Source organism: Fimicolochytrium jonesii (genome assembly GCF_025526975.1).
Source record: "Fimicolochytrium jonesii strain JEL569 chromosome Unknown EV422scaffold_22, whole genome shotgun sequence".
NCBI classification, from domain to species: Eukaryota; Fungi; Chytridiomycota; class Chytridiomycetes; order Spizellomycetales; family Powellomycetaceae; genus Fimicolochytrium; species Fimicolochytrium jonesii.
Window position 1 is genome coordinate 141,445 of NW_026515689.1, and position 13,179 is coordinate 154,623.

The 13,179-nt window shown below is 54.9% G+C and overlaps 6 protein-coding genes across 6 annotated transcripts; 2 read left to right on the top strand and 4 right to left on the bottom strand.

Moving 5' to 3' along the window:
- Window positions 1–126: 126 nt before the first annotated feature.
- EV422DRAFT_499102 (S-adenosyl-L-methionine-dependent methyltransferase) lies at window positions 127–933 on the bottom strand (the record flags this gene model as incomplete). The annotated part of the gene is made up of 1 exon (XM_053068064.1): window positions 127–933. The coding sequence occupies one exon, from the start codon at window positions 931–933 to the stop codon at window positions 127–129; it is 807 nt and encodes a 268-aa protein (XP_052923292.1).
- Window positions 934–1,228: 295 nt separating this feature from the next.
- EV422DRAFT_180387 (uncharacterized protein) lies at window positions 1,229–3,128 on the bottom strand. Its single transcript, XM_053065142.1, has 3 exons — window positions 2,725–3,128; window positions 2,037–2,571; window positions 1,229–1,971 (listed from the first exon to the last, which is right to left on the bottom strand). The coding sequence occupies exons 1-3, from the start codon at window positions 2,997–2,999 to the stop codon at window positions 1,402–1,404; spliced, it is 1,380 nt and encodes a 459-aa protein (XP_052923293.1). The 5' UTR covers window positions 3,000–3,128; the 3' UTR covers window positions 1,229–1,401.
- A 1,217-nt stretch (window positions 3,129–4,345) lies between these two features.
- Window positions 4,346–5,599, top strand: EV422DRAFT_508196 (quinone oxidoreductase; the record flags this gene model as incomplete). Its single annotated transcript, XM_053068725.1, has 4 exons — window positions 4,346–4,496; window positions 4,587–4,710; window positions 4,776–5,151; window positions 5,249–5,599. The coding sequence occupies 4 exons, from the start codon at window positions 4,346–4,348 to the stop codon at window positions 5,597–5,599; spliced, it is 1,002 nt and encodes a 333-aa protein (XP_052923294.1).
- Window positions 5,600–6,352: 753 nt separating this feature from the next.
- Window positions 6,353–8,639, top strand: EV422DRAFT_538176 (peptidase family M49-domain-containing protein). The gene is made up of 2 exons (XM_053070956.1): window positions 6,353–7,595; window positions 7,690–8,639. The coding sequence occupies exons 1-2, from the start codon at window positions 6,389–6,391 to the stop codon at window positions 8,313–8,315; spliced, it is 1,833 nt and encodes a 610-aa protein (XP_052923295.1). The 5' UTR covers window positions 6,353–6,388; the 3' UTR covers window positions 8,316–8,639.
- Window positions 8,630–10,043, bottom strand: EV422DRAFT_621860 (uncharacterized protein). The gene is made up of 3 exons (XM_053074153.1): window positions 9,886–10,043; window positions 9,674–9,796; window positions 8,630–9,592 (listed from the first exon to the last, which is right to left on the bottom strand). The coding sequence occupies exons 1-3, from the start codon at window positions 9,977–9,979 to the stop codon at window positions 8,772–8,774; spliced, it is 1,038 nt and encodes a 345-aa protein (XP_052923296.1). The 5' UTR covers window positions 9,980–10,043; the 3' UTR covers window positions 8,630–8,771.
- A 1,611-nt stretch (window positions 10,044–11,654) lies between these two features.
- EV422DRAFT_508199 (uncharacterized protein) lies at window positions 11,655–12,620 on the bottom strand (the record flags this gene model as incomplete). The annotated part of the gene is made up of 1 exon (XM_053068726.1): window positions 11,655–12,620. One exon carries the CDS (start codon window positions 12,618–12,620, stop codon window positions 11,655–11,657), a length of 966 nt encoding a protein of 321 aa, XP_052923297.1.
- Between the last annotated feature and the right edge of the window lie 559 nt (window positions 12,621–13,179).

Consider the following 13,179-nt stretch of genomic DNA (forward strand, 5'->3'; position numbering starts at 1 on the left):
CAAAATATGATTTCGTTTGCACATAACCGTCGAGTGCGAGTTCTATAGCCATCTCTCCAGTCAGTGAAGTGAGTCCCCCGATGTGACAGCTCGTCGCTTGCATTTCACAAAAACCGCCTCACCACCTCATTTCTTGAGAAACCACACCAAATCCGTCTGATACGGAAAATCATGCACGCGGCGTACTCCATCCCTTTCTCTCACCTCCCTCCACACCACATCGGGCCCTCTCAAAATCTCCCTCACCCTCCTCTCCAACTCCGTCTGCGTCCCTTCATCCAGACACGAAATATAACTCTTGCTCAAAATCCTCAACCACGACTCCTCCTCCGTATACTGCACGATCCGCTCAAACGACACCTCCCTCTTCTCCGTAAACAAAGCTTTCACGCTCGTATCCTCAAACACCTTCCGCCACAAACCGAGACGATACTGCGGCGTGCCCATCTCGTACTGCTCATACAACTCCCGGAGCTGCCCCGACAACCCTGAAGGCGACTCCAGGTTCCAGATCAACGCACACCCCCCACCCGGTTTGAGCACGCGATGGATCTCGCGGAGAGCTGCGGGGGTCGCGAACCAGTGGAATGCCTGTGCGATGCAGACCGCGTCGAACGATGCATCTGGAAATGGGATACCCTCCGCCGTCCCCTCCACAATCGTCACATCAGGCACCACCTCCCTGAACTGCGCCCGCATAGCTTCCACAGGTTCTACCGCCACCAAGCGTTTGAATCTGAACGGTGTAAGCAGGCGGGTGAGTTTACCCGTCCCCGCGGCGAGGTCCAGGACATGGCATTCTGAAGGCTGCGTGGACAGACGCGGGAGGGCGTGTTGGGTAAGGTGGGTGACGACGGTGGGGGGGTAGGAGGGGCGGGCGCGTTCGTAGGCGGTGGATTGGAGGTTGAAGCCTTGTGAGGCGATTGTGTGCATTGGGTGATGAGGGGTGGGTTTGAAAGGTGTGAGATGCAGAGGGGCGGTGTATTGTGAATGGCGTTTGCTGTAGGTTGCGAGGGAAGACGAGGCTAAGCGAGTCCAGCGCATGACGGGGTCCATCAAGCGGGCCCCCTGAGTACTAATACACACGTGCTCAGAACGATGGTGGGTGACGCTCGGCCGGTTGGGATTCCCTGTCAGATGGCAGGATGGGCAGGGATGCAGAGGGAGACGGCTGGAGACGTGGGGATCACGCGTCGAGATGCCAATAGGTCATCGACAGAACTGAATGTGATGCCGACCGATATGCAGGGCCCCTTTCTCGTAGACTACCCTCGCAAACTTGATCTCTGTACAATTACGACGATAAAGAGCTAGATCCAGATCCACCTAAGAATGGTCTATGATTCTACGTCTGCTTCCCTCTACGTCTAACAATGATGAGGCAAATGAACATCAACGCCGCTAAGTCCTCCGCACCCCGCTCCCAAAATCCACATACACCGACCCCGAATTCCCATTGAACTCCAACCGCTGCTTGCCCAATCCATCCCCCACATGGCCAACCCTAACCACGGGATACCCCGGAAAATGTGGCAACGGAAACCCCTTCTCCAAATGCACATCCTCCCCGCTGACCTCCGCCTCGCCGCCCGAGACCATAAACGTGCCCAAGAACGCGTCACGGAACTGCAGCTTTGCGTCCCCATAGATGAAGAAGCCGTCGATATTGGACGGCTTGGGCTTGTCACGGATCCAGCCAATGGACAAGTCGATGTCACCAAGGTACAGCGCCATGCTGAACCTGTGCGCGGAGACAGAGACTTGGCCCGTGATCCCGCCGTAGTTGGCGCTAGAGCCCGCGACGAGACTGATGTTTTGTGCGATCATGTTCCCAGCAACAGTAAGATTGCCGCCGACCATACCGAGCCCTCCAATCGTGCAGTCGATAGACCCGGTGGCTTGGATGCCCTTTGCGAGGTGGATGTTGCCGCCAAAGTTGGTCAAGTCGACCGATGATTCGGCTTGCAGGTTCTGTACAGGGAATGGTCAGCGGAGGGATCCATTGAGAGTGGGCGAAGGGGAACACGCCCACATACCTCCAAGACAGTAATGTCCCCGCTAAAAGTGAAGACGTCGGCATAGTCCAGATGCACCGGCCGTCCATTCACGCCGATCCGCACGTCCATATAGTTCGTAGCGAGAACATAAAGACCTAACCGCTTACTCGCCCCGGCGGGAATGTCGAGGTAGATATCGGCCGTGACACAGTCTGCGGGGCTCTGAGACGCCTGAACGAGGAGAGTGAACATGCCGTTGGTGCGCTCGATTGTCCCACTGATGTCGATGTCGGACGGTATGGTGTTGTGGACTTGGAATCGGGTGGAGAGGGTGACAGAGCGCGCGTCGGATTCGGTGATGAAGAGGTGTCCGAGTGCAACCCCGTGGACCGTTATGTTTACTCCGGAAATAGATGCAGGATCAACACTCCAGTGGTCCGGAGACGGAAAGTAAGGGATGAGGTTTGCGGGATCGCAAAGGTTGTCGTCGGGACCGTATGGCTTTGCTGGGACCGTCTGCTGAGCGATGCTTGGTGGGAAGGCATGGTGGTCGCGCTTGAAGATAAAGACGGGTTGTGCGATGAAAAGAACCGTCAGACCATCAAGAACGATCAACCCATCATCCCACAGAGGTCAACCATCAACCACCCATCAACCAAACAATACCGTGCTCGCTCCGCTCGCGATAAGATGTTGGGCGAGAGATGCAAGAACGAACTGGGGTCACTGACGCTCGCCTTCTCCCCGCTTCGCTCGGCCCTCAAGCATTCTCCTCGCTATCGCTCCGCAATCATCGCTCACTTCGTTCCACGCACGCGTACTCACCAAATTCGACCCCAACAGCACAAACAACAGCACGCACAACGCCACTACCATCACCACCCACGTCCGTTTGGTGAGTCCAGCGGGCGCAACAGTAGATCGCCTGCGGTTGTCCGGAGTCGGGGTGATGAGCGGCGTGTGTTTCTCGCCTCCTAAGAGCGGGGAAAGGTCGTCGGACATCTTGGAGTCTGCCAGCCCGAGCAAGGAGAGATGAGGTACTGGTTGGAAGCTGCTGGGCTCGGAAGAAGGGGCCTATGTACTGTAGGTATGCGAGGCCCTTGAGAGCTCTGCACGCAGTCCACACGTCGCCAAGCCCATGTCACCATGGTCCATGTCCAAGTGCGAGAAAAGTGCACACCTCCTCCAGATAGATCCAAGTGATGATGAGGCTCACGGAACACGAACGTCAACGCGCAACTACGTACAGTACACACACTCATGTTCAACTTCTTGGCCCACGGCAACTTGAACTCATGTCCATGTCATAACCCCCTTTCTGATGGGTCTCTGCTGAGGTTGTTATTAGCTGGTGGGGTGACAGGTCCAGATCACAGGAACGGACGCCCGCAAACGCCGCCAAGCTTCCCCCAGCGACCCATCCCCCCCCTACATGAGAAATCCGCCTCAAATCCTTCGCAAATTGCCCGCCTAACCCGTCAAAGGGAGCCACTGATGGCACGACCTTACCGCCAAAGGCCAAGACGGAGTTTTCGTGGACACGAAAATGGGTGGGCACGGAGCATGTTGCCATTGATGAGAAGGATGGACAAGAGGACCGAGCTTGATCTATCGATTGCAAGCAAAGGCAGCGATATCGAACGGGGGCCGAATTTGAAATGACACGATGGAACAACACCACCTACGTAATGTAAACTTACTGTATGCAATATGTTGTTCCCTTGCTCGCCGCGCGTTGCGATGGGCGCCCCGATATGGATAGTGGTGTCCAGGAGAGGAGGGCGGTCGGGCTTGCACATGCTTGGAATTTGCTGGAGAGACGCGACAGACCGCATTCCAAGAACAATATTCTATCTTGCGGCACGTTGTACAGAACTTGATGGAGAGAACGCAAGGCGCAATCGATGGTTTGTCATCCAACATGAACGTCAACACTTCCCTCTGCCCGCTAACCGTGTATAGTAGGCCTATCACTTCGCCTCTGTCCATGTTTCGTAATTCGAATGAATCCCGTTGTGTGATGTGCGTCCCTCCAAATGTCTTCAGAATCTCAGATTAGATCTCTCAGAAGTGTATATGTACAGTATACAGCCCTCATCGATGATGTGCGGTCATCGGCGCACTGCTAATCGTTCTACATACTGTCATACCCACGGCGCTGCCTCAGCTTTGCTTAATATGTCGTCTTGCACATTTCTCCATGTTCTCAGTTCTGGTAGCTCGACCTCGGCGAACATAAAAGACTGAGACTCGTCCATCCTTCCCTTGCGCTCCACTGCTCTACTACTACCGAAATCGTAAATCACGATACACCATCCCATTAGCGACATCTTCCCTGACTTCACAAGATGACCGTGGCCATCCTCAAGAATAACGCCGTACAGATCGCGGCCAATGGCGGGCCTGAAGTGCTCGAGTTCAAGCAGCTGGATGTACCGTCCGGGCTTGCCCCGGGGGAGATCTTGGTGAAGAACTTTGTTGCAGGTGTTAACTTTATTGGTAAGACTTGAGCAAAAAGAAGTCCTTTGATCCGCCCCCCGCTCTTTGGGCGAGTGAATCGTTGACTGACGCCGCCGCGCGGGTTCGCAGACACAAATGTCCGCAAAGGCGCAATGCCCGCCAAGCTTCCACTCACCGTCGGAATGGAAGGCGCCGGTGTCGTCGAAAAGGTCGGTGAGGGCGTCACTGACTTTGTGCCTGGGGACAAGGCCGCGTAAGTGTAAAGATATCCATGGTCCATTTCAAAGGTTCTTCTCTTAATCAGTTGTGTTCCCCCAGCTACGTCGGCGTGAACCTCCACTCCTATGCCCAATACACCATCATCTCCGCCACAAAAGCCGTCAAGATCCCCGCCTCCGTCTCCTTCGACGCCGCCGCCGCCTCGATGATGCAAGGCCTCACCGCACACTACCTCCTCACGGACTGCTATCCGGTCAAGAAAGGCGACACGATCCTCGTCCACGCCGGCGCCGGCGGTGTGGGCCAGCTTCTGACGCAGGTTGCAGCCGCGAAGGGTGCGACGGTTATTACGACCGTGGGATCGGATGCGAAGGCGGAAATCTCGAGGGCGAGGGGAGCGAAGCATGTGGTGAACTATGAGAAGGAGGGGTGGGAAAAGGAGATCGAGGAGATTACGGGTGGGAGGGGGGTGAATGTGAGTATACTATCTTTCATTCTGATCCTGAATATCAACACCTGACGGCCTGCTAATGTCGCTTCCTTCCTCCTCTCCCCTTCCCCTCCCAAACCAGGCCGTCTACGACTCCATCGGCAAAAACACCTTCCCCTCCTCCCTCCACCTCCTCCGCACGCGCGGCCACCTCGTCCTATTCGGCGCTGCCTCAGGTGCCCCAGACGCCATCCCTCCCCTCTCTCTCGGGCCCAAATCAATCACCCTCATCCGCCCCATGCTCTTCCACTACATTGAGGACACCCAGGAGTATCGAAACCGCGCACGCGAGGTGTTTGAGTGGGTGGAGCAGGGCGTCGTGGCGTTTGAGTATGTGAGGTTCCCGCTGTCGAAGGCGCGAGAGGCGCATGAGGCGCTGGAGGGACGGAAGACTGTGGGGAAGATTTTGCTGGAGGTTGAGCATGATGCTTGATTTCTTTGTGTATCATATCAATTACTCGTTTACATTGGAATCCAGAAATCTGCAATATATTGGTTTGTGAACGGACGTTTGCGGGAAGTCCACTGTTCATGGGAACTGACAGGATTGGACTCTTATCATAGAGCCACACCTTTGTGCGTGGATACTGTCAATGTGCGGGCGCCCGCTGTCAGTCCGTTGCTTGCGGCGCCTCCCTCCGAATCTCGAATTTTCATTTCAACCCTCTATAAGCGAACGCCTTCGTGGGGCAACGGCATAAAAAGAGGCAGGGCAACCAACACCCCCCCCCCCCCCCGAGATTGACATCTATCTCGTGCAGAACAACTAAATAGCAATGGGTGCTAAAGCATCCCGACCCAAACCCGCCAAAGCCCTATCTTCGACAGCATCACATCCCAGCGCTTCACAACCACCCGTCCTCGCCATGCCCAACCCAACCCCATCTCTTTCAGACTTCCACGGCCTCCCCGTGCAAGACCTCGAACCCTTCCTCGTCCCCAAGCACCTCAAAATAAACCAACTCTCGTTCGGAACCAGCTTCGCCCTCCTTTCCAACGACGAGAGGAGGTATATCCACCACTTGTCGAGGGCGATGCAGTATGGGTTAAGGATTTCGAAGAGACAGATGTGTAGGGAGTTTGAGCAGGTTGAGAGGCTTGTCAGGGCTGTATTTAGGCCTATGGAGGGGGAAGCGGAGGTGGATTTCAAGGGGGTGCGGGAGAGGGCGGGGGTTTCGGAGGAGGAGTGGGAGTATTTTACGAGGTGGGGTGCGCGCGCCGCATGCTTCTTGCTTGTTTTGATCCCGTATTCCTCCCCTGCTCATGTGCTTTTCCTCGTTCCCACAGCTTTGTCGTATACACCATCAGCAACCGCAGTCTCTTCTCCTTCTGGACAAAAACCAAAAACGTCCCCCGTCTCACCCCTTCTCAATTCGAGCGCATCGTCGCGGCATCCCACAACGCCAAGGAAGCACTCGCGCTGTTCGAGCAGGCCTCGCCTTACCTCTTCTCCGTAAAACCCATATCTCAGAACCGCACCGGGTTTCCAGGGGAAGGCGGCCATTGTGACCTCTACGAAGGCCCTGTCACCGAAGACGATGCCGAGCGTGTGAAGAAGGCATGGCAGGAGTTGGGCAAATCTGCTGATGGGCTGGCCAACACGTACCTTGTCAAGCACGCCGATGGGAGTTATGAGGTTAAGATTGCCTGCATCGAGGTGAAGGAAAAGGAGACCCAACAACTGGATGATTTGAAACTGGTCGTTTCGTACGGAGCGGATAGGGAAGAGCTCCAGCTCATGGTCGACGAAATCAAGCAGGCTATCCCATTCGCGCCGGGCGAGCTCCAACCTCAGATTCTGCGCAAGTACATTGAATATTTCACCACTGGCGACTTCCGCATCAAACGGGAAATCGGGAGATTGTTCATTAATGATAAGGAAGCAATCATCGACTTGAATATCGGCTACGATTGGACCTACGGCGACCCTGACGGAAGCAGGGGTGTTTTTGATGGTTTCGTTGGCGCCGTCAACAAGGAACATGGCATCAAGTACCACAATCTGGTCCTCAAAGGCCCCGAGATCCTCCGCGAGCTGCCGTACCCCGACCAATACCACGGCGAATTCATCGCACCGTCCTTCAAAGCCATCGACTTGTTAACCACCCGCGGCTTCATGTACGGCATCGCGATCGAAGCCACCGACGACATTGGAAACATATGTGGGATGAAGCAGTTTGAAATGTCGAATATTGCAAACGCGATGAAATCTCAGGAGAACTTGTACCTCTCCGACGAAGATCATGCGTTGGTTGTGAAAGCCGGAAACGGGATCATGTGTTTGATGTTGGGGTTGCATGAGTTGTTGGGACATGGGGCCGGGAAGGATTTCAGGGAGGATGAGAATGGGAAGTTGAACTTCGATCAGGAAGCGACGAGGGACCCGTTCAGCGGAGAGTTTGTAAAATCTTGGTACAAGCCGGGTCAATGTGAGTTCTGATTTGAAAGGGCAGGGTTTGCTTAACCATGCGTCTATCGTTCGTGGCTCATATCCTGCGGCGTCTGTCCTCCTTCATCGTCTAGCCTTCAACAACGTCTTCAGCAGCATCGCGTCCGCCTACGAAGAATGCCGCGCCGAACTCGCAACCCTAGTCCTCGCCCACAACCCCACCGCCCTTCGCGTCTTCGGCTACGAAAAAGAGACCCAAGCCGCGCACGACGCAACTTACATCGTCTACATCAACATGTGCCTGCAAGGCCTGGCCGCCGTCGGGTCCTACGACCTCGAATCCCAAAGAGTCCCCCAAGCGCATGCAATGGCCCGTTTCGTCATCCTCCGCGCCATGCTCGAGTGCGGGTTCGCGACCGTCACCAAAGAAACAGACGGGAAAGTATCCCTCCGTTTCCGCCGAGACCTCCTCGACACCGCCGCCCGCGACGCCGCGAGGGATCTGTTGGCGAAGATGCAGGTCGCAAAGTCCACGGGCGATCTCCACGCCGTCGGCGCGAGGGAATATGTGAGGCTTATGGGCTTGACGGAGGAGTTGAGGGGGGTTCGGGAGGTTGTTGCGGGTAACGCCGCGAAGAAGGTGGTTCCGGTTTTTGTGCAGGGGAATACGGTGCTGCGGGAGGACGGGGAGGTTGAGTTGAGGGAGTATGAGGCGAATTGGGAGGGGGCTGTCAAGGCGTTGTTTGAGAGGGTGGGGTGAAAGGATGTTTGGTGTAATGGTGGAGCTCGTAGACTCGTAGCGTGGACTGAATTTCGTACCTTTACCCGGCGTAATATGGAGATCTCTAGAAATGTTATGGCGACGCACTGGAATGTTCGGATATTAGCCCTGCTGAGAGAGGGGATGGTGGAGAAGGCGGTGGACAACTTGAGTGCGAGCGGCTGTTGTCTTCATTGAGTCCAAAAATGGTTACCATCCAAAACGGACGGGTGGTGTTGGGGAGGTGGCTGCAGTAGTAGGCGGACTTCCCATCTCAAGTCCCGGTGTAATGCGATTCATGGGTGCGTGGAATATGATTTTGAGCATTTGCATTCGGAAAGAGGTATACATTTACGGGTACATCGTGCGCCATCCAATGGGAACAATATTCAAGAACGGTAAACAGGGAGTAGATGCTTACATCTACGTAGGAGCGGGAATGATCAAACCCAATATTCATGCAGCAGCGGCCCGGGTGGCAACCCTGGGCGCTCGCTGTCTGGTCAACGGGCCGAGCTCCACATCATTGTACTCGAACTGGTTTCCAGCATCCGTCTTGAATTGGTTAACGTAAGGCGAGTAAGTGGTTACCGAGATCTTCCGCGCGGCGGCGTCGAACGTCAGCAGCCGGAGGAAACCGTTTCCACCCTTGACACCGTCCTGGTAGTCGGCCAGCATCTGGAACACCTTGTTTCCGGCGTCGCCGGTGCCCGTGAGGCGACCGTAACCGCCGTCCACGCCATTGTGCATGTGGCCGTTGAGAACCATCAGGATGTTGGGATGCTTTCGGATCAGCTTGTCCCACACTTTCTGACCGTTGTTGGCGCCACTGCCGATACCGTAGCTCTCCGGGTTGGAGACGTGCGACGACTTGCTGCCCTGCAGGGTGTTGTCAAAGTAGGTGTGGGCGTGCGACGTGACGATCACCCTACGCGTCGGGTTGGCGGCAATGATGCGGCTCGCCCACTGCAGTACGGCATCGCGGGGCCCGAATTCGAGGAAGAGAAGGAGGTAGTCCGTGCCCTCGGCGGAGAAGGTAAAGTAGTTGTTGTCGATGCGGTTGGCTTCAAACACCCCGCCGAACCCGGGCTGCTTGGACAGTTTGGACACGGGGAAGTGCTTGTTGAGCCCGCTGGTGTCGCGGCTGCCGGTGAGCCCGAGGAAACCGATGTCGTGATTGCCTGGAAGCACCGAGTACGGGACCTTGCCGTCAAGGACTGACATGGACTTCAAGCCACGCTTCCATTGCGAGTCGGTGTTCCGGTTGGTGACGTCGCCTTGTTTGTTTTCGTAAGCATTCGGAGAACAATAAGCACAAGACCCATATGAGAGCAGGTTGATAGTCCAAAACTGCATACCTTCGTGAATAACAAACAAGATGTTCTGCTTGGCTAGGTTGTCAACGATCCATTGGGTCTGGCTGGTGAAGATCTCCGGGTAGGACTCGCTGTAGTGCTGCGTGTCCGGGAGAATCGCCAAGACTGCACGCAAACCCGAAAGACCAGTTAGCGTCGTTGGGTGAATTCCTCCTACGAAACTCCGACTGCGGGCATAAGGCCCGAGAACTTACCAAACGGCTTCGGGGCCGCGGCAACGGGCGCCGATCGGACGCCCGCGACGACAACCAGCAGCAGGGCGGCGGTGATTTCCAAGACGCTCCTCATGATGCGGTGTACGGATGTTTGACGACCTTACTACCTTGCGAGAGAAGAGCCCCCCCCCCCCCCCGAAGAAGGCCGGCTTTTATATCCCAAGGACTCATTATCTGCGCTATGTTGCCACTCTCAACAAACGGCGCTTCCGGTCAAAGAGTTCGCGACACACGACGGGAGCACGTTTTTTCCCCTGCGCTCGTCGTGCCGGCCATCCAGCCTGGACGTTCTCCGGGCGAGTATGTGTGAATGACATCCCTTTCTAATGCCGTCCTCCGTGGTTGGGGGAACGTGGCCGAGCTTTGATGCCGGTTACGGAAGTCAAAGTGATACCGTTGATCGCATTGTGCAACATCTGGCTCTACCCTCCCGACGAGACTGACACTGCGAACGGATGCACTGCATATCAATCGGAAACCTTAAAAGCTTGGAGGGGCTCACGAATTGATAAGGGAAACCTTGAAAAGGGACGAGGTCACGTAGCCTGTGGTTCTCCGATCGAACAAACGTTGACGATCAAAAAAAACCTTCACAATGAGAGCACTAGGATGACACCGGTCAAAACGTGCTGACACTATTCAACAGTGTGTACGCGTTTGGCGCCGCCCTGACAGACCGTCCGTAAAGAAACGTGGTGTTCTTCTTTTTTCCCGAGCACTGCAACGGTCATAAATGACATGCCCTGACAATCATCGGCAAAAGCTGGCTGATCTTCGAGGATCCTTCATACCAGCCGTTGTACATACTCTAGCAACGCCCACACCCACAATGACCGAAGGCCAAACTATCCAGCGGCTGAAGGAATTCCCTGATGTTTTGCGGTACAGTAGGTGGTGGCATGCCTTGGATCCATCCCCGCAGGTCGGTTGCGTTGGCTGAGGCGGAAGGAGTAGGTGAAGAGCCTCTTGAGGCGTCAGACTTGGATTCTTCGTTCTTCTTCTTATGTGGTTGAGCGGAAGTAACGTGGACAGCTTTTATCATGCGGGGGGGTAGGTGATGGTTCACTTCGTTGTTGGACGTGACGGGGTACGCCTTGAATAGGTGGAGTACGTGAGTCAATGCCAGAGTGCCAATTAGAAGATTCGGAGCTCTTAACAGCGGTTTGAACTTTCCTCCTCCTCTAGTAGCGGGCGGCAGTGGATCCAGGAGAGCTCTCCCTTGGGAGAATGGACAGCAGTAACCGAAACGGGGCGAGCAGCGGGAAGACGGAGAAAGACGAGGCACTGCCGAGCGAATGCTGACATTGCGATATACTACACACGGCAGACAGCATAGTGGCACGTAATGGACGTAATGGGCACGTTAGGAAAGCCCAGGAAGATCATCACCAGCAAGCTCCTCCATCATTCAGGCCGATGCAAACCCCCTTCCCCCGTCCAACTCCGTCTGTCCAATCACCCTGATGAGCAACGTTGGAACCGCGACACGTCAGTTTCGGTGTTTGATACGTACTTGTTTTAGCATTCTGGTCAAATGGTTCCATAGTCAATAGACAGACAGAAGTGTAGCTTATACCTACCTAGGTCGCGTAATGCTATGGAGAGGCGAAGGATTTCCTCACTCGAGTATTAACGAATGCCATGGTTATTCCCAACGACAGCTAACTTTCATTTATGTACAGCGCATACACATGGGTTCATATCATACTACATCTGATTTTCGGGGATAGGCTGATAGCCGACGGTCGCTACTTAAGCTCGGAAAGTGGGTGTTCTTTCACATCCAGGAAGCTGGAGACCAGCAATCTGCAGGAGACCTCATCAAACTTCTTGCTTGCCCTGGCTAGGTCCGCAACAATCTCAGCTTTACTCGTATCCCGCGTCTTAGCCCAGATCTCCAATACGCCGCCTCCGTTGTACTTCGACAGTGCCTCCTGCCACTCCGTCTGCCATTCTTCGTTCCAGAAGAGGAGGACATATCTAAGCAACCGCTTCGGCATCAGATTCGACCATCGCGGAAGCGTCAACTGGCTCCCACAGAATGCCACATCAAGGAAGCGGATGCATTTGGAGAGATACAAGAGGACCACATGAACAGAAGGGCCATATAATTTCAGTCGGACGTACACGACAGGCGGGCGCTGCCACCAACGAGATCTGCTGCTTGGAAGAAGTTCCCTAGAGGTCCCTGCCGCCATCCGCAAACAAGGAAAGTTGGGCTTCCGGTTGAAGAATTGCCAGCCCAGGCCAAGAACGTGAGTGGTCTTCAACGCGTATTGCCAACATAAGGTGTCGACAACGGCTGAGAGGCCCCCCTCTAGATCGTCACGCACTACGTTGAGGAGCAGGCGTCCGTTGTCCCAGCCAAAGTGGGATTCGTCTCCGGGTTCGGTGGATGCGAACATCACGCGTTCAGGGCGGCACACGGTGAGGATGGTGTGAATCTGTCCCAAAGCTCTGGGATTCCAGTTTATTATGTCGAAATCGACTTCCTTCACCCATGCGAAGCGTTCAGGACGAATGATAAGAGTTGTGAGGAGTATATCCAGCTGACCGCCGTTCGAGATGTGCATGCGAGCGTAGAGGTTTTTGATAAGCAGATCGTGCCATGTCCGAGACACAAGGGCCATCCTCGCCTGAGCCGTCTTGTCGGCGCGGTTTAAGATGAGGGGTATAAGCTCCAAAGGAAGGCGCGGAGTGTCGCTGCCGGTCATGATGGTGCTCGCTCCTTCCGTTGCACGTTGGGGCCCGCGGATGTTCTATGCGGCAAGTGAACAGGCCAAATGTTCCCAGAGATGTTCCCTTATAATCGTCCAAAAACGGGTACAGTGGGAACAGGCGGCCGAAAAGGCCGAAAGCGCCCTCATCTGACTCATTGACAGCACGCTGTCAGTCGCAACGTTCAGCTTTCCCCAAGCATAATTATGACCCAACGCCCCGGCGTCTTTTAACCAGTTGCCATGAAGGCCGTCATGTATTCAACCGATCTATACCTGCTAAGGAGCTTTGAATGCGGAATGCATCGCATTCGTGTATCAAAAGAAGGGTGTAGCTTGCGGGCCCATTCAATTTCCTTGGCGGCCTGCCTATGCGCCGAGCCAACCCCGATCCTCATCGCGTGCACGTAATATAGATACGTAAAATAAGAGGCACCCGATAGATATACATAAAACAACGAAAAGAAAAGGAACAAGAAGAAAAGTGGGATAGTTGTGTGCTCAAAGCGTCCTGTCTAGCCTGAATAAAGTTGTATGCATGCGTGGTGAAATAAGG